This window comes from Tachysurus fulvidraco, chromosome 17 (assembly GCF_022655615.1).
Source record: "Tachysurus fulvidraco isolate hzauxx_2018 chromosome 17, HZAU_PFXX_2.0, whole genome shotgun sequence".
Taxonomy (NCBI): Eukaryota; Metazoa; Chordata; class Actinopteri; order Siluriformes; family Bagridae; genus Tachysurus; species Tachysurus fulvidraco.
In genome coordinates, this window is record NC_062534.1 from 11848569 (window position 1) to 11867465 (window position 18897).

Genomic DNA, 18897 nt, shown 5'->3' on the forward strand with positions numbered 1-18897 from the left:
GTTTCCAAAACATTACATTGTACACCTAGGAGGTTTAGGAAAGATGCACCATGCTTATAGACTCTTACCAAAAAGATTGAGTGGCGTAATACAACACTTAATTGTTATACATCATGATTTCACACTGACAATCGGCTTTCCTGTCCACATTTTTTTGCCTTTTTAGCAGTGGTACTGTACGTAGAATTTCAATATCAAATGCAGGTGCCCAAGTCAACTAGAATGTTCTTTACTCAGACCTTAAACTTAGGAAAGACACGATAAAGTGATGCATTTCAGGTATATAATCCAACAAAACTAGAAAAGACAGCAAAGAAACAAACGTCTATATATTTCAAAAAAAGAAAACTTTATTCTAAAAACAAGTTTAGTATAAAAAATGAATAATAATTTTAGCATCATGAGTCACATTCAGGTGGCAAACAAACAGTCAGTTCACTGATGGTTTTTAGAAACACTTCCAGGTCATCTCTGCAGTGAACTATATAAAGAAACATCACTTAGTTTACAAATCATCATAAACGTGTAGTTATTCAGACAAATCTGTTAGCAGGTTAGGATACCTGAAGGCATCTTGAGAGGAGATGGTGGTAAACATGGTTCAATCATACCAAAATCTTCTTCAAGCACATTTAGAGGCCACTGCTGTTTTCCCAATCCAGCCAAAGAAAACTGGCTGAGGCAGACTTCTTCTGGTACAAAGTAGTCTTCAAAATCTGTAGATGGTTCAAGATGGTCATTCATGAGCGTTTATAGGCAATACATTCGGAAATAGTGATTGCATGATGACCTTTAAATCACTTATGTCTTAGGTAACGAATTGCTGCTCATGTATATACACTAACTCGATACAAATCAGTTAACAGTTATTTTAAAGAGAACAGCTTTGCCTGTATTGCAACACTGGTCTGCACATCAATTACCACATTTTACTATGCAAAAATTTACATACTTTAAATAAAATTAGAAATGTTAAAATTGCAGAAATGGATGCACCATTTAGCATCCAATACAACAGGGCTGCTAGTGTATGTTGGTTAAAGGCACTTTGGAGTCATTCATGCTTGTGACTTTAATTAAACTTTTCAAATTTAAATTCTGGAAAAGACCTACCACTCGGGTCATATGGAAAGCACTTCTCAATCTCTGGATAGTCCTCACCAACCACCTGAGAAGCCACTTTACATTGCTATAAACAAAAAGAATAAATAATAAATGGAATTGGTAATCTCTCAGGAACCAATAAATATTAAGTAAATTATATTTTAATAACTAACCTGGGCTGCAAGGGGTTTATTCAGCGCATCACCTTTATGAGAGGTTGCTGGTGTGGATACAATTTTATTAACTGTTCCCAAAGCTTTGCGGCCTGAATGCACAGGCACTCCAAGCCATGTCTTCAGTGGAGTTTTTAGGAGACGCTCTATAAACAAAGATATATAGACTGTTGAATCAACCTTGCCCAAAAGCATGTTTCATCAAAGTCAAGTTAGTGTAAAATTGGTCCAGCTCACCAGGAGCAGACTGAAGCCTCTGGCGTGATTTTATGGATGGAGCGGCGAGCGTGCCGTTTTCTTGATCAAGGTAAACCTTAGTATCCATGGCCTCTGACTCTCTAGAACAGACAAACATTTCCACAGTCCAATACACAGGTTTTCCATCTGGATTGTGGAGTAACCTCCATCATGCATCTGCATGTTTTCCCTGCTTCAACACACATGAGTCACATTCAGCTCATTAAACTTCTTCCCCTGAGTTGAAATAGGTGTGTTGGAGCAGGAAAAAAAATACTTATGATGGATTCTGTGATGGAAGGCGGTACATGACTACATATAAAAGAGTTGTCAGCAAGCAACTAATACGCTAAATGTCTTGAGTCATAAGTCAGAGTCTTAATATCGTTTGTAAGCCGATACATTTCAGAGGATCCGATTAGGACAGATTGATGGTCGCAGTGACACGGGAAGTGACACCGGAAGAAACACAGGATGATGAAGATTCTCTTCGTAAAAAATGTACCCCTAAAACTATTAAAACACATTTTGCAGTTATATTCATTATAGTGACGAAAATTATTAAGCTTACCAAATCCCGAGAAACGGAATCACGAATGGAGAACGAGTTATTAGCGAACATTAGCAATTAGCATAAATGTAAACAAACTCTCTGACTGGCCACCTGACGGTTTATTGCTTACTACAAACTCAACAACCAATTAATTTAGATTTCCACCCAGTAAATTTTTGATTAGTGTGTGACAAATGGGACTGTCAACTTACCAACCAAATAGTTATGTATCGACAGCACTTTGTTTTTGTTCAGTTACTAACGTGTATGTTTTGACTTCAAGTTCCCCGGTTTTAAAAGGCAGCCTGCGATCTGATTGGTTCGAGAGCATTTCGACTTCTTCTGTGGCATGTTTAGTTGTGTTCGTTAGTATGATACTGACACTGTGTGGCCAGAGATGTTACGCCTACGGTAGGGTACATAAATAGTATTTGAAGGCTGACATTGCAGAATGCAGTGCGTTCTTCACACTAGGTATTAATTGCACGTTGTAGATTTCGGTGTCCCATTTTTTTTAAATCAATAAAGAATTGATACCGAATAAAGAATACTAAATAAAGCTATGCATATACAGTTATAGATGGAAGTTGGTCAAAGGTCCAATGTTCCTTATCCAGAATCATTGTAATAATTATTGATTCACAGTATTGATATTATGACAACATTTAGGTCTTGCAGCAATTTTCAGGCCAGAAATTAACTGTACGTTAGGACATTCAGTATTCCTTGGATAATTTTCTGAATTAAAAGTGACTAAATAGAGAATTACAAAAATTATGAAAGAGAGAGAGAGAGAGAGAGAGAGAGAGAGAGAGAGAGAGAGAGAGAGAGAGAGAGAGAGAGAGAGACAAACAGACAGACAGACAAACAGACAGACAGACAGACAGAGGTGTCCCAGAATTCTGGACTCGTGACTCTGAGGGACTATTACCCTCATGCCTATTCCCCTCATTTCTATTCCCCTCAGAGTGTATTTTGTTCAGCAGGCAGCTGGATACCTGCATATTAAATGGCATCAAAATCAAATGCTAGAGGAGAGATGAAGATTGCAAGACAAGAACGATGTGGGATAAAGCATATAAAAACCAAATATGACAACAAAGTCTGTTAGTCTGTTCCCTGGAGACATTGTTCCAGGTCTCAACATAATGACTAATGGGCTAATTTGATTGAATATATGTAAAGCATGCTACATGTTGCCAAGGAAATTCCCGACCGTGCATGCCTAAGTCACAGTCCAGTGAATCTTAACAGTCCTATTCCCCTGCCGTCTCCTCACAAAGTTTACTTTAGGCCCACTTACACTTCAACTTATGAACTACCGGTAGCTTTTGATCCTTCTCAAAATGTAAACACAGGTGAACTGTGTTTAATCTGTGCTTTGAACACAAAAGTAGTACATTTATTTTGTTTATGTATCCCTCACTGCCTAACTCTAATTGCTAATGTGATTTTAACAAAGACTGCAGATTCACTATGAATCTAAGTGCAATAAAAATATGTTTTTAAAATTCTTGTAAATAAGACATTACTGAATAGACTCTAGTCAGGTTCAAATAAAGGAAATAATTATTATTAGAAAAATATGATGCACACACCTAACTAAACTATACCTTATGATATGATTATGATTTTACATGAATATGAAAGCCTAAAAACTTTGAAAACCTTTTACTATTATATTCAAACCAAGAGCTCATTTTAAGACATATACATATATAGGCATATAAGACGTATACTAAGACAGAGTTTGTACCCCATCTGTGTATGTATTTAATCACATCACAGCACATTTTCAACCACAGGGAGGCACAGCAGGGACATTTTTAGTCAATTCTGGAGTTGAGATTTGAAAATAATTTTTATGTCAACACTTAAAAAGTAAATCCTCAGTATATTCACAGTAAGGGAACATAATAGTACATATGAGCACACTTTTGCTGAGCCCATCACAAGGAAATTTACACTGCTCACTCCAAGTGCAAATTTACTGTAACCAACTCCTAAAGTTGTTTTTTGATTATTAAAATAAAAAACTTACTTTGCCACATGCTTTTGTTTGTACCATGTTGACATATCAAATATTTTAGTGAAACAATAGAACAATTCATAGTCTGTTATTGACTCCCATCACTCTTTACCTACATATTCTACACACAGTCAGACTGCTGTGATATCCTGAGATATACAAACAAATTAAATGAGAACAAATTTCCTGCTTTCACATTGGCTTGTTATTTTTGGATAGAAACTTGAATAGGGGATTAAAGGGAAAGTGCATGTGCTAATTTTTATTTATACTTTTGTAAAATTACACTGTTCAGTTAAGCTTGAATTTTGTTCTATGCATCTAAAGATCTTGAGAAAACACCAGGAGTGATTCCAGAAGTTCTGAAGGTTCCCACTTCATATTTTACAAAAAAATTATTTCTCAATGAAATTAGCTGTAGATTTTGGAGATAAGAGCTATGGGGTTCCTGGAAAATATATATTGTTCTATTGTCAATATGATGTTTTCACAATCATCATAATTTGTGTAATATATTCTAGTATACGATTTATATTATTTATTTGTGCTTCTGTATTGTGTTAAACTATAGATTTATAATGATTGTCTTTGTGATTTGACTACAGTTAATTTGGGGCGATATAGTGTTGTATTAAAACCATATTGTCTCTTGTACTTTGGCATATCTTAGTTAGAATCATTTTACGAATATGAATAGTGCAATGAACACATGAGTGAGTGGAGGGGGCAGTGGCTCTGCAGAAACTGAGTGATGGTAAAGTTAAAGTTGTTCAACACTTCCTCACGTAATGTGTCTGAAGCGTGCGCAAGTATTTACAGACAACAGAACACTGGAACTAGAAGCCCTGCCTCTTCCATCATCTCTTCCTGGAGTTCTCAATCTGAGTTTAGTAAACACAACTAAAAGGCCAATACTGTTTTACTCATAACACTGCAGCGTGTGGCCCTGTTTGGTGTTGTTTTGGCAGCATGGCAATTTGGGTTATATTACGGTGATGCAATACAAAACAAAATTTTTATTGCGACTAAAAAATATTTTTTAAAGATTGTTGAAACAACATAAAATGTAGTTGTATTAAATGTAATTAATCAATATCAAGTCAATTTCACTCATGGGTCCCTCTGCTCTCCCAGTTCTCTATCTTGTATTTAACTTGGACCTGTCTGTTTGGAGTTTATAGTGTCAACATGTATGCCTGTGACATGAATGACACTATAACATAACCAAATAAACAGTTTAAAAAAAAAAAAAAAGTCCATGGATATATTGTAGTTAACTTTATGTATATTTGGAGATTTTTCAATCCAACAGAATAGAAGTAGGGGAGACCTCATGGTTGTTTCGTACACTCACTGAAAACAATAGGAACACATGTACACCTATGCATTCATGCAATTTTCTAATCACACAATCATATGCCAGCAGTGCACAGCATAAAATCATGCAGCTACGGGCCATCAGATAAAAAAAAGCAATCTCAGTCATTTTAAACTGCGTCATAACTGTTGGTGTCAAAGGGGATGCTTCAATGAAGAATGACCAAACACCTCAGTACCTCAGATAACCACTCTGTACAATTGAAGTAAACAGAAAAGCATCACAGGATGCACAAAATGTTGAATCATGAAGTGGATGGTTTAGCCGCTTTCAGCCAAGAACAGATGGCTGAGACAGCAGTGGGTAATGGCTCACTAAACCTGACAGTTAAAAATGTAGCCTGGTTTGATGAAGCTTGATCTCTGATGAGGCACATCGATGTTAGGGTGAGAATTTGGTGCCAACAGCATGAATCCATGGACTCAACCTGCCTTGTGTCAACAGTCCAGATGTTTGGGTGTTGTGTAATGATGTGCATAATGTTTTTGGTACAATTTGGACTGGTAAATACAAATCAACCTTAAGTTCTCTAAAATTACATAATTTTGTAGCCACACTGCACTACTAATCAGATCTATGACAGTAAATACTTTTTAGCTACAAAAAATATACTCATGTTACTTGTAAATCATTTATATTAATGTAATCTTCATTTTCTGAATGTACTAATATCTTAGTGCATTTAGTGTGTGTGTGTGTGTGTGTGTGTGTGTGTGTGTGTGTGTGTGTGTGTGTGTGTGTGTGTGTGTGTGAGTTTGTGTGCGTGCGTGTGTGCGTTTATGTGTGTGTGTGTGCATTATTTACAGGCAGCAGGTCTAGTTGGAGATTTATAGATTTAATCATTTTTAGCAATGATTCTCCACCCCTACGGCATCGGAAAGCTCAAAGAATCAAGGAATGAATGCTGGGGCCCTTAATGATATTTTCAAGCATATATAACTCACTTCATTATCATATAGTCTTACAGATTATTTTACAGAGTGAATCTTTGAGCTGTGTTAAAAAGATTGCTTAATAATTGAGACTTAATTGAGATTTAAGCATACATTTTTATGAAATGTCAGCAGGCATTTTTAAGAGTCTAAAGTTCTGAATTATGGCTTGATGGAAGAGCCCAAATTTGTAACAGACAACACAAAGAACAAGAAGCAGAATGATAATATATCCATGTTATAGATTTGTGTTAAACAGTTAAATTTGCATTGTGTGAAAACAGTTTGTGATGGGCTACAGGTTACAACAACATTTTGTAAATTCGTGTCTGACAGTGGTGGTACATTCATATCCATTATCACTTTGGCACCTTAAGTCAAAGAAAGTGCTAAACAACAATTAAGTATCATTGAAGTTGGCAAGTGAAGATAAATCATGTGCCAATGACAGTAGCTCTGCATGTTCAGACAAAAAAACTTCCATTTGAATTGGCACATATTCTTAAGAGGGAACTGTTCTCTTTCCATGTCCTCAAAGCATTTGTTTTTTCATCAAAACAGTGCTTGATGATAACCATCTAATTCTTGCCATTTGCAGCTCTGAGCTAAACAGGAGCCACAAATCAGTCATATTATCAGTCTCCTGCTGTTGTGCTGCTGAGTATCAGGTATGTTATGATCTGTTATGCAAAACAGTTGCTATATGATCTGATGTGATGAGTCTTAGCACAGATCAGTTTCTTGAAGAAACCCTTTTGCATTTGCTGACACCTAATGACTGACAGTCACAGACACCCAAATGATTAGACATTTTATCTGTTAGTAATCTCAACGACTCAGTGAAAGTGAATAATCTAAGCTCTTTGTCATGCATACAGGTTAGAATAATATCTGCTAATCAGTTCTCCCGTATGTGCTCCAGGCCTTTTTTAAAAATACATTCAGGTTCTCTGAGAAGAACGCTCGCTATGATCAACGTATTTACTTTTCCCTTCAGTTGCAAGAGTACTGCCTATGTTTACGGGTAAATAATGTCCTTAAGGCATTATGGAGAAGGATGCAGGTTGTAAACACACCAAACAGGTGAAATTTCTGTAATCTGCCAGATATTCTTATTATTGGTGACTTCACTGCGGTTTCATTTTGCTGACTCTATCAATTGATTTTCTTTTACGTTAAAACAGGGAACATGTAGAATCATGACCACTATTCTATGCCCAGGTATCAGCTTCACCAGAAGGAAGAGTGATATCAAACAGAAAACTGTACTTCATACTTGCAAGTCAGCCCAAAAAAAAAAAAAAAAAACTCTACACTTTATGTTACAGCTTTTACACATTAAATATTGTATGCATTAAAAATTACATTATAAAACATATATCAGGATCATTGTTTGCTTTCATCTTTTTTGCTACAATTGCATAGTAATGAGTCACACTTACCTGCTTTAAAAAGCCTGATTCTTGGTGCCCTGCAAAACCCTATACTATGTAATATATAAAAACTCCTGGTGACTAGTGCCTAGCTACACTGTTTAAGTATAAGATAACTTACTGAAATTATTATAAATTACTTTAAAAAATGCAACAGCACCTGTACCTTTTTATTTTTTTTTAAATAAAGTAAATACCCCAAATTTGTGAGAAACCTATAATTAATACAAAATATGGCCAAAAGTATATATGTGACACCTGAACAATCAAACTTATATTTGCTTGCTGAACATCCAATTGAAGACTGTGTGAAGTCAGGCACTCAGGAAAGGAGGCCTAGTACATATTACATACCTAGTAAATATTAGGAAATTGTGTGTTTTTTTATGTCATGAAATGTGTCACATTACAACAGAAATATAAAGTTGATACTTATTTATTACTATTAACTATTTATTACTGAATATTGACTATTGACAGAAACTTTGAGGTTTAATTAGTAATTTAAACAAATTGTCCATTTAATTAGTAATTTATTATGAATTACTAGATAAATTAGTTTGTGTTTAATTTTATTTTTAATCTGTTAAAGTATGTGATCTTTGGAAGAACATCTGCATTGTTCTTTATAAGAGGACATATACTCCCTTAAAGTATATGGCCTAAAAGATAGATAAATACTTTAAGGGAGTATATGTTTAACATGTAAATATGTAATTATATATGTAATTATAGGTTTCTCACAAATTTGGGGTATTTACTTTATTAAAAATAATAAAAAGGTACAGGTGCTGTTGAATTTTTTAAGTAATTTATAATAATTTCAGTAAGTTATCTAACTGGCAGATTTTTACCACTTGATAGATTGTAATTAAAGTATTTAGTTTTATAAAATTGTTTAGACAAAAGAACATGTCATGATAGCAAATTAACACATTACTGCATTTCACGCAAGTTAAATATGCTTTCCAGTAAGTATACATTTTATAACTAACAATTAAATCAAATAAATAAAATATTTAAAATTTAAAGTCTGGGAAATCAGTTATGTTTATTATTAATAAGCTTAACTAAGTATTAAGTATTGCATAGTTAATGCATTACATTTTTATTTAAAAAAGTAAGAGGAGGCACACATAAAACTCTGTACAGCATTTACTCACACCTTTAGAAGTAAAAAGACATCACAACTTTCCATTAAGCAAACATACATGGCAATGTGTAAAAAAACTGAAAGGATCAAATTACAGGTGTACAATAGAGAATGTTGCACCCCATGCACTTTCTCTAAGTTTACTCTGCTGGATAAGACTTTTTTTAAGCCATGTTCAATTTGAGTACAAATGCTCACAGTTAGTGATATGATCAGCAAAGATTGTTGGATGGAATGGCATAATGTCAGCAACAGACCTCAGACTGAAGCTGCTGGTGGCCTTTGTTAGTATCATGCAGATCATGATGCTGAGTAAGCTGTTCCTGTGGGAATCTGCTGTAATCTCACACTCACGAGGCCATTTCGCCATTCAACCAAAACCAGTCAACTGGTATTAAGTGTATGTGAAGCTTTTTTCTCTCACCAGTCTATTCCTGCAGTTCATTATGCAGATTTTTTTTATTTACTGTTAACTTTTGTCCAGTCCTATCACACCTCTGTGCCCTCTCGGGGATACAGAATGCCAGTTGAGTTCAAGCCAGGATAGAAATGGCCACTGAACTGATTTAGAGCAAGGTTGCTGTAGCCTAAATTGGCATGAGATCCTGAGGGGGAGATGGGAGGAGGTGGTGGGTGAGGAGACACCCACTCAGGGACTGTAGAACTAGGGGAATAGGAGCTGAAGCCTGATGTTTGGGCTGCTCTTTGTGTGCCATCCACTGGCATGCTGAGAGGAATGGAGCGATTAATGGGCTCTCCACCCACCTCCACTGATCCAGCTGATAACCCGGACATTTCTGTCAGAAAGTTGCTCAGGCAAGGGTGGGGACCAATAGCTGGAGCTCTCTCAGGTGAAGCTGAAATGTCAAGCGTTGCATTTTTGGGGCTCCCACTTCCATCTCCTGCCTCTGAGCTACTAGTTCCTCCAGCGTTGCCCTCTCCAACAAGACTGTCAGACTTTCTCTTCCTCTTGCGCCTGAAGTTGCCATTGTCAAACATCTTTTCACAGTTTGGATCAAGGGTCCAGTAATTACCTTTACCTTAAAAGTAAGAGAGAATGATTTGACATTAATTTGTCTGGAATGTGATACCAAGCAAATTACCTTCTAGAAATTCTTAACTGCTGATATTCAAAAGTGTTTAGGAAATTAAAATGAAAAACACACTCAAGAGTTCTTACCAGGATCATCTTCATCCCGAGGAACTTTCTTGAAACAATCATTCAGTGATAGGTTGTGACGAATTGAGTTCTGCCATCCAGCTTTGCTCTTATTGTAGAAAGGAAAATTTTCTGCTACATACTGGTAAATCTGACTCAGAGTAAGGCGCCGGTCTTGGGCCCCATGTATTGCCATTGCAATGAGTGCAGAGTATGAGTAGGGTGGTCTGACCAGCTTTATTAGGTCCTCCTGAGAAGGTATGGAGAACCAACCCAGTTCTCCACTAGCACCCCCAGGACCTCCCTGTCCAAGGTAGGGCCGCTGCATGCCATAGTGCTGTGGCACAAAGGATGGAACAGCAGGACCTGGTGCACCACCCAGATATGCAGAAGCGTTGATCCCAGTACCACTGAACCACAGGTATGGGTTAGAAGATGGAGTTGCATATTCCCCAAGATCATATGAGGAGGGGTTTGCCCTCTGTGGACTTGGCAATGATGGAGGAGGATAGTAATTATCGCTGTAAAGGCTTAGCTCTGGAGGCTCCTGTCCCAAGCTCGGAAACTGTGGACCACATCGAGTTGGAGACTGACCTTGCTCATATGATGTCATGATTATTGCTTCATAGGATTCTCCTATCTGGATTCAAATGGATCAGGTGGCTCCAGATGTTAAACACTGCTTCTTCTATGGTCCAGAAATATGTTCTTTTCTTTTAAAAACAGATTTGTAGTTGAGAGGTCTAATATCGTTCTTCACTCTGACATTGTTTGCCCTTGCACTCTTGTCAGTTCTGTCACCTGTCACACCTGTTTTATTCATGCATACCTGGCACCTCCCATCTTTCTTCTTATTGGTTACTTTCTCTTTCTAGTTATATGACTGTTTTCACTCTTTCGTCAGGCTTTTTGTCAGTTAAAGGACTCATTTAAAGATTTGCAGAATGCTTTTAAACATGCATACATTATTTGTTTTTTAGTGTTTAATAAATACAGTGCTTTATATGCTTTTGGATCCTTCTGATGATTCATGTGTGAGCACTGCTTTGGAAAAATGAAACAAGGAATAAAATAGTATATAACAAGAGAGACAAAGCATGAGAGGAGGAGAAGTAGATACAGACAGACAGACAGACAGACAGATAGATAGATAGATAGATAGATAGATAGATAGATAGATAGATAGATAGATAGATAGATAGATAGATAGATAGATAGATATTAAAAAATTTCTGTTGGAATAATAATTTTAGTATGATCCCACTTTCAATACAAATGAAAAGATTCTATTCATGCAAAAAATGTGAATGCAAACAAATAACACGCATAAATACTTACCTAGCATATTATAGTTTTATTAAAGAGCTGACTAGAATTAAAGAGCTTAGGTTAGCAAAAATATCTGTCTACAGTTTACATGCCAAAGTGTTAACAGATATAGCATTTTCTTTGTGCAATCAAGAAAAAGTACCCACAGTAAGACAAAACACAGCAGGTAAGAGAACGCTTTCAGCTTTTCATTATGTCAGCTTTCTTTTTTTCTTTTTTATAAAGTCTATATAGAATTTCTCTTTTAACATTTGTTTTGGAGGGCAGGCAATGTAGGCTTATCATATAAAAAAACTAGACATTTTGTTGATTTGTATGGGTGGAAAATCCAGCTTGGTGGTAGATCATAAAAAAATTCTATACATTGCATACACATTTAAACACATTAAAGCATATCCCAGCTTAGGAATTTGTGGTCAGAGCACAGGGTATCCCAGTTTGTGAATGCCCGTACTTGACCCTCCAATCAACAACCCAGAGCCTTAGCCATTTAAGTAACCACTGCCCTTATTATGTTTCAGCTATCCTAATCTTTGGCTGAATTAATAAATAAATGTTTGAGATTTTCTGATTGTCTTACTGTTATGTTATGGGCTCTGACTGTGTTTGAGAAAGCCAGTCAGACAGGCACACACCACACCACACACACACACACACACACACACACACACACACACACACACACACACACACACACACACACACACACACACACAGAGTGAAGGCTAATAGTTTATGATTTATGTATACAGTTAATGATTAAAGGAACAACCACTAACTTTTTTTTACCCATTTTCACAAAAAAATATTAATTGACTTACTCCCTTTTTTATTTATTTGTCAGCACATTTATTGTGAACGCAACAGAACATTTCTGCTGTCATCTATGCGCGTGCTTCATGGGGGCTTTGCGTTCCCTCAGTGTATTTAAAAAAAAAAAAAAAACCTTCAGACCTTAGGTTTTTAGAAATCTCGCGTTTCACTTAAACCACCGAAAGTAACTTTAGCAAGGTGATTAACTTATTACTGCGAATTGTATATACTTTTATCTGTACTTAAGCAATGTCGAGACAGATAGCTAACCGGTTAGCTAAATATCGAAAATATCGAATATTAGCAGGTATCGAAGCTAACAATCGAACTGTTTGCGATAACCTATAACGGTTGCTAGGTAGATTTTAGCTAGCAAATACGTAAGTAGTAATCGAGTCGTTCAATTTACCAGACAATTTTAGACTGTTTATTTATTAGGGATAACTCATAGCGACACACAAGCTTCAATTTGGTCCTTGTAAAAAAGATGTACGTATATATGGCTGGATATTGCGTATTCGGTTAGCTCTCCCTAACTTGGTTAGCATGCTATATCGGTTTCTAGATGGCTGACGATGCTAATGCTGGCGAAGATTTTGGTCGTGAAACATTTGAACTCGCTAAAGATTTAGACAGAATGACCGAGCAGATGGAGAACATTTCAGGTAAAACATATACAGCAAATGAGAAGCTGGTAGTGTTTTTTGACAGAAAGATCCTTTCAGCGTAGTAACGGATTTCACTTGTCCGCTCCCAGTGAATCTAACTTGGATGGCGTACGACATGGTGGTACTGAGGACTGACCCTCAGCTCTCAAAGTCCATCAAGAGGCTGGAGAACGAATTTGTCCAGTGTAAAGCTGTTATCTGCGGCTCTGGAGGCAAACTAGTTGACCAATCTACAGTTGCAAACCATAAAACACCCCTTGAGTAGACGATGTTTGTAATATTTTTAAATATTTCGATTTAATCTGCTATTACAATATTGTTAAACACACGCAGGTTTAATTGACAGCTGTCTGTTACTGATATCAATAAAAAAAAAAACAGAATGAAAGAAATAATTTCAGTGTGGTTTATAATTTTGTGGCATAGGTACGTTTTATTTATTTTTTTGCCAAAATAATTGGTTTATAATTATTTTATGGCTTATATACTATAGAACACATATCTATGACAGATATCTCTTGTCAGACTGGGCCAAGTGGAGTTTTATTGTGATAGCGGTGTGAGGGTTGTTTGTTTTTGTGACATTTAAAAACATTTACTAAATATTTGTTCATTTTTTTATTTTTAACTAATCCAGATGGAGAAAATGGAAGTGTCCACAGATATTGTGCTCACTTCAACCAATGCTGATCTGGATGACATACTGATGCAGCTGGATACTATTTCTGAGACTTTGGATCAGTTGGAAGGTATGAAATACAGAAATTCAGTAATTTGCATAATTTGATAACCTGACCCCGAAGAGGGAGCAGCCGAAAGCACAACATCAACAACATTCATAATTTGATAACACGTTAAACACAAATGCAGTTTTTAATGGTGACTAAGCCAAATAACCACCAGACTTATTTAATTGTGGAACTAAATGTGCTAACATTTGATGTTTGTCTAAAATTTATAACAAATGATTTTAATTGAACATTTAAATGTTTCTAGCCTATAGCCAATCTTTATAAACCAATTTTTGAACAAAACTATAATTTAGACCTCATTTATTTTAAACAGAACAGACAGAAAAGTAAACAATATGTTATTTGCATACCATGAAGTCCACAAAGCTCTGGTCTGTTTGTGGTATTTATGTTTAATTGATGCACTCAATATGTAGGAATATTTTTTTTTAACCTTTATCGATGGAACTGTACATAAGTGCCATCTTATAACTAAAATGTGCTAAAATATGTTTTAGTAATGAAACATGAATGTATGTGATGCAGTTTTACACTGACTTTGACAACTGTTGTTCAAACTATCATTGTGTTACAAAAAAAAGCATTGAGTGTGGTAACTTGCAAAAGAGGACACAGCTTCAGTTAAAAAAGCTTGTGGTAAGAAATTGACAGTGTTTACCCTAGGGTTAGTAAATTTTTAGGTGATCAGATACAGCACAGGTCACAGGTTGGCAAACTGCTTTGGGTGCAACTTCTGGAAAAAAGTGCTCAGTCCCTGATTAAAATCTGTTGATGACTATCGGTTGTGAAGTTTAGCTGTGAAAAAGAGGAAAGTTAAATAGGAGGAAAATGTATAAATATGGCACATGACTTAATGGATGAGACTGAAAGCTAAACAACATGCTGCTAAATCCAATGGTTTGCTATTACACAGCACTACAATGTAGATTTTTACACTGTGTACAACTTATTTTACAAATACAAACTTTTTGTTTGCTTTTACCCTACAGTTATTACAGTTAAGTTGAATCAGACACATTGTCGCATTATGAGTGACTAATGTTTTTTTTATTACCTAGTTTGAACTATTTTTCCTTCTTTTCTTACAGTGAAGACTCAGTTGCTGCAGTTTAATTTAACTGTTTGTGTTACACACCCTGATAAGATGGCATGTCTGCTTTCTGGTGTAGAAGACCCAGCAGGGTTAAAATCTCCAGAATTGGTGGAGTAAAGGGGTAATGGTATAAAAGGAAATTAAATGTGCATACAGACTTGTTATATACTATAGTTGGGATATTTTATATGTAAAAGTTGTAATACTATATTGTAATAGTTTTTTCGATATGTTCCATGTACCATGACAAGTTCTTTAAAAAGAATAGTATGTTTGGTTTGACTGTACATCATAATTTGGTAGTGGCTGAAAGCTTTTTGACTGACATTTCTGCTACAGCTGCTTTTATAATAACCATTTTCTTTACAAATAACTGATTTTTGTTAATGTCTCCCTTTATTTTGTTCCATGCATGATTTTGTTGTATTGTTCTGAAGTGTCAATAAATGTATTATTTTACATTATTTTTTTTTTGTCATTTTTTTGGTTGTTAGTAAACCGAAATGATTTTTTTCCAAGCTTGTGACTATTAAATTTGGACAATTAAAATAGGAAACAAACAGAAGTTTTTAAATTTTTAAATTTAATTCAATATTCTCTGTTGTTTTTTAGGGTAGTTGACCATGATAATTGATTTGTAGACAAGGTGAAATGCTTTATCTCTTCTATTAATTAAGCAAAAATACAAATACTAAACATCTCTGAATTTCTTTTAAATATTTTATAGTTGTATTAAATGAGAAAAGATTACAAAATATAAAACATTTTCACTTTGAGTTATGGACTTAAGTCTGCACAAATTCATGAGACCATACTGCCATCTTGTGGTTTTGTAGTTAAGTGTTACACTAATTCCACACCAGGACAATTATTCTTTTTTATGGTGTTATGCTATTTGTTGAACAGTAATATTGACTCGAATTTAAGCTAAGGAATGGTTATGTTGTGAAGTGGAAATTTTTGGATCCAACTGCAAATAGGGTTTTACTGACAAAATAAAACAATAAGGCAAGACAATAACCAGGCAAGGCAAAAATATTTCCTTTGATACGTGTGTTTAAACATAACATGCTCCAACTGGTTTATATTTTACTGGAGGTGCAGATTTTGCTAGTATTTGTTGACATTTACTAATGAAGTGTTCAATGAATGTTTTAGATCTAACAAGTGAATATGTCTGCATGTTGATGGCTCTAAAGCAAATGCTTAAAGTGCCACTTTGTTTATTCTGATGCTGTGCTCAGCCATTTTGATTCAATTTCACTCCTTAAAATTTGGAAGAAACTGGTAGTTGTGAAGTCTACCCCTAAATGGACAAATGAAGGTGGCATTTCAGTGCTTTGTGAGGGTCACTCCAGTACTTTCACAAGTTTTTAGACATTTTTTTACAACTTTTGATGTACGCTTAGGATCGTCATTCTGCTGGAAACCCGAGATGTGAAAGATTGAAAGATTGAAAGATTGATGTGAACTGTCTGGCTGTTGTCTTGACTTGATGCTTCAGTATATGTAAATAATCATTCTTTCTCATGATACCATGTATTTTCTAAAGTGCACTGGTCCCTTTTTTTAGCAAACACCCCCTGCTGCCTCCTCATTGCTATTCAGGTGGGATGGTGTTCTTCAGATCAAAATCCTCACACTTTGTTTTTCATACACTTCATCTCACCGCCAAAACACCATGGCCAAATAGCTAATGAATGGTTTGTCCAACCCATTAGTTATGATCAATGCCTTGGTTGACCAGTTGATATACTTGGTTGATATGCTGAAGTGAGAGTAAAAGAGGCTCTCAGTTTTTTCATGAACACTTTCCATAGGTGGTACATGAAATGGGGGGCCTATAGATGACACAATGTCTTTTGTGGATAGAGAAAATATAAATTAACAGTAATATCAGTTTTACAGTTTTGAAGGTTATGAGGAATGCTGGAAGCAGGTTCAGGCACAGAAACCTGTAGGTGTGGCTTATGGTTACAACAATAACCATATATATGTGTGTATATGTTTCTTGAGTGGGTGGATTTGTGGACCAGGTTTGATAATGAAATGTTTCCCAGCCATGAGGTTTCAAGAAACTTACTGAAGAAAAACGTCTTGGGCACATGTGGAGCATGACAAGTCATTTCTGCATGTCAGCTAACATGGTTTCCAACTAGTTCTTTATTGGCAGGAGCTGAGGGATGAACTTTTTTTAGACATTACATGAAATGTCATGCAACAATGAAGAACAACACATTTGCTATGCAAAAACTATGTGCTGCTCACTCTCAAACACTTTAGAATTCATTAAATTGTGAGATTTTTGCTGGACCGCAAATGCAACTGCTGTAAATAATGCAAAAGGCATTTTTTCTAGAATACAGTTATCAGGACTTATATTAATCAATAGATAAATACTTTTCTTGATGTAAACTTTTGTAAGTGATAATAAATGGAAGGAAGCAATTATCAATTGTCGGCCCGGCCCCGTATAAGCGGTAGAAAATGGATGGATGGATGGATCGCAACAGTATTCAAAAATGTTCAAATAAATAATTTTAAGTAATAATGAAGCAGTGGAAGATAACAGCTGGCAGCACCACTAGCCTGTTCAACTTTGTCTGTGTTATGGGATCTGGGATGGGGTGTTTAAGGGCAGGTCATTTCTTTTCCCAGTACTCAGCAATATTACAGTGGAACACTTAGGAGCCTATTAGAACTTATGGTGCATAGCAAAAAACTTAAATAAATAATTGCTAAAGACAATAAATTAATTCATAAGTTAAGTTTGTTTATGTCAGTCCGGAAGTGGTTCATCTAACTAATGTCAATCTCCAAAAAGTAATTACAATTATAATTAGTCATAAACAAGATGCATCAGTAACCATAACACACTTTTTAACTGGTTTACAGGTACTTTTCTTCTTTTTATGGTGTAACTATAACAAAATTATTTTTCAGTTAAAGCTGAAATGTAAGAATTAATCTTGAAATTTGTAAAAGATCCTGTCAGGAATGTCAGTGGTGGCGAGGATAAACACTAGAAAAGTATGTGAGGACAAATCAAAAACAAAGACACATAGCACAACAAGACAAACAAACCCCTGCTGCAACGCCCCCTGGTGCACCAGCAGGAAATAGTCCAAGCCATCCATGACACATTTGTACAAAACCCGAAAAAACACCTTTTAGCACTACTCTGGTTCAGCTCTTGTATAAGGGTGGATAAGGTTGTGGCACGTACTGAGACATGGCACGTAATGGAAAAAGTTACTGCCCTCTGGGGATGACAAGTCTTTAACACAATATTTATGTACATATATGTTGGACTGTCAAATATCATGTAAATTCATATTTTATAAATAAACTGGTAGCAATGTCTGCAAGTAAAAATTGTGGAAAACAAGAATGTATTACAATTCAATCACTTCAGAATATTTTTCAGTTTTTGTAAGTATTTTTTTTTCTTGGATTTAGTTATTGTATACAGTCAAACATTTGAACAAGCATCCTCCTTTTTTTATTATTGGTTACATCAATATTTTAAAATTACATCAATAATTTTCGATTTAAAATTCCCTTTTCAATTTTAATACTGTGTTTGTGTTAATATACTATGTGCAAGTAATGTATAAAGGAAATATACCATGAATATGGAGGTAAAGATTTAAAAATAAAGTACAGAGGGTTTCAACCTTGAAGAATAGTGTGTATTTGTATACTATAAGATAGTGACACTTCAGCCCTTAATCATTCTAATATTCATGGCCTATATCAAATGAAAATTGGTGAAAATTCCCGGTGGGAACGAAACTATGGGCCAGCTGCTAAGCCCATCCTGTCCTCTCACCAAGGTGAGAGATGTGAGAAGGCTCATCACTCACCTCAAGGCCAGCAGGACTCCCACTGAATAAAACTGCAACTGTAGGGGGTTTTGCACAAGGCTGCTGCATCACTCCTTAGCCACAAAGAGGCCATAAAGAAGGGAGGGAATGTCTTGTCTCATAGATCTGAGGAAAACAACGTGTCAATGATATTACATTATATTGTCATGTACTCAAGTAAATGAAATTATTTAATTTGTCATGTCCATTTAATTTTGTTTTTAT

The 18897-nt window shown here is 35.5% G+C and overlaps 3 protein-coding genes across 7 annotated transcripts; 1 reads left to right on the plus strand and 2 right to left on the minus strand.

The window, feature by feature from the left end:
- Positions 1-328: 328 nt before the first annotated feature.
- Positions 329-2435, minus strand: pttg1 (PTTG1 regulator of sister chromatid separation, securin). Of its 2 annotated transcripts, none has more exons than XM_027136167.2 (6): positions 2280-2435; positions 1515-1615; positions 1278-1423; positions 1114-1189; positions 564-716; positions 329-481 (listed from the first exon to the last, which is right to left on the minus strand). In XM_027136167.2, exons 2-6 carry the CDS (start codon positions 1600-1602, stop codon positions 399-401), a joined length of 546 nt encoding a protein of 181 aa, XP_026991968.1. In that variant the 5' UTR covers positions 1603-1615; positions 2280-2435; the 3' UTR covers positions 329-398. The 2 variants fall into 2 exon arrangements, with proteins under 2 accessions (XP_026991968.1, XP_026991969.1); XM_027136168.2 differs by lacking the exon at positions 2280-2435 and adding an exon at positions 2086-2196.
- Positions 2436-8976: 6541 nt separating this feature from the next.
- foxi3b (forkhead box I3b) lies at positions 8977-10970 on the minus strand. Its single transcript, XM_027136166.2, has 2 exons — positions 10173-10970; positions 8977-10032 (listed from the first exon to the last, which is right to left on the minus strand). Exons 1-2 carry the CDS (start codon positions 10762-10764, stop codon positions 9482-9484), a joined length of 1143 nt encoding a protein of 380 aa, XP_026991967.1. The 5' UTR covers positions 10765-10970; the 3' UTR covers positions 8977-9481.
- Positions 10971-12331: 1361 nt separating this feature from the next.
- On the plus strand, positions 12332-15270 carry syce3 (synaptonemal complex central element protein 3). Of its 4 annotated transcripts, none has more exons than XM_027135310.2 (5): positions 12332-12491; positions 12859-12958; positions 13051-13222; positions 13599-13710; positions 14802-15270. In XM_027135310.2, the coding sequence occupies exons 2-4, from the start codon at positions 12859-12861 to the stop codon at positions 13666-13668; spliced, it is 342 nt and encodes a 113-aa protein (XP_026991111.1). In that variant the 5' UTR covers positions 12332-12491; the 3' UTR covers positions 13669-13710; positions 14802-15270. The 4 variants fall into 4 exon arrangements, with proteins under 4 accessions (XP_026991111.1, XP_026991114.1, XP_026991112.1 ...); XM_027135313.2 differs by having other exon boundaries at positions 12333-12491; positions 13051-13231; XM_027135311.2 differs by lacking the exon at positions 12332-12491 and adding an exon at positions 12526-12782.
- Positions 15271-18897: the final 3627 nt, after the last annotated feature.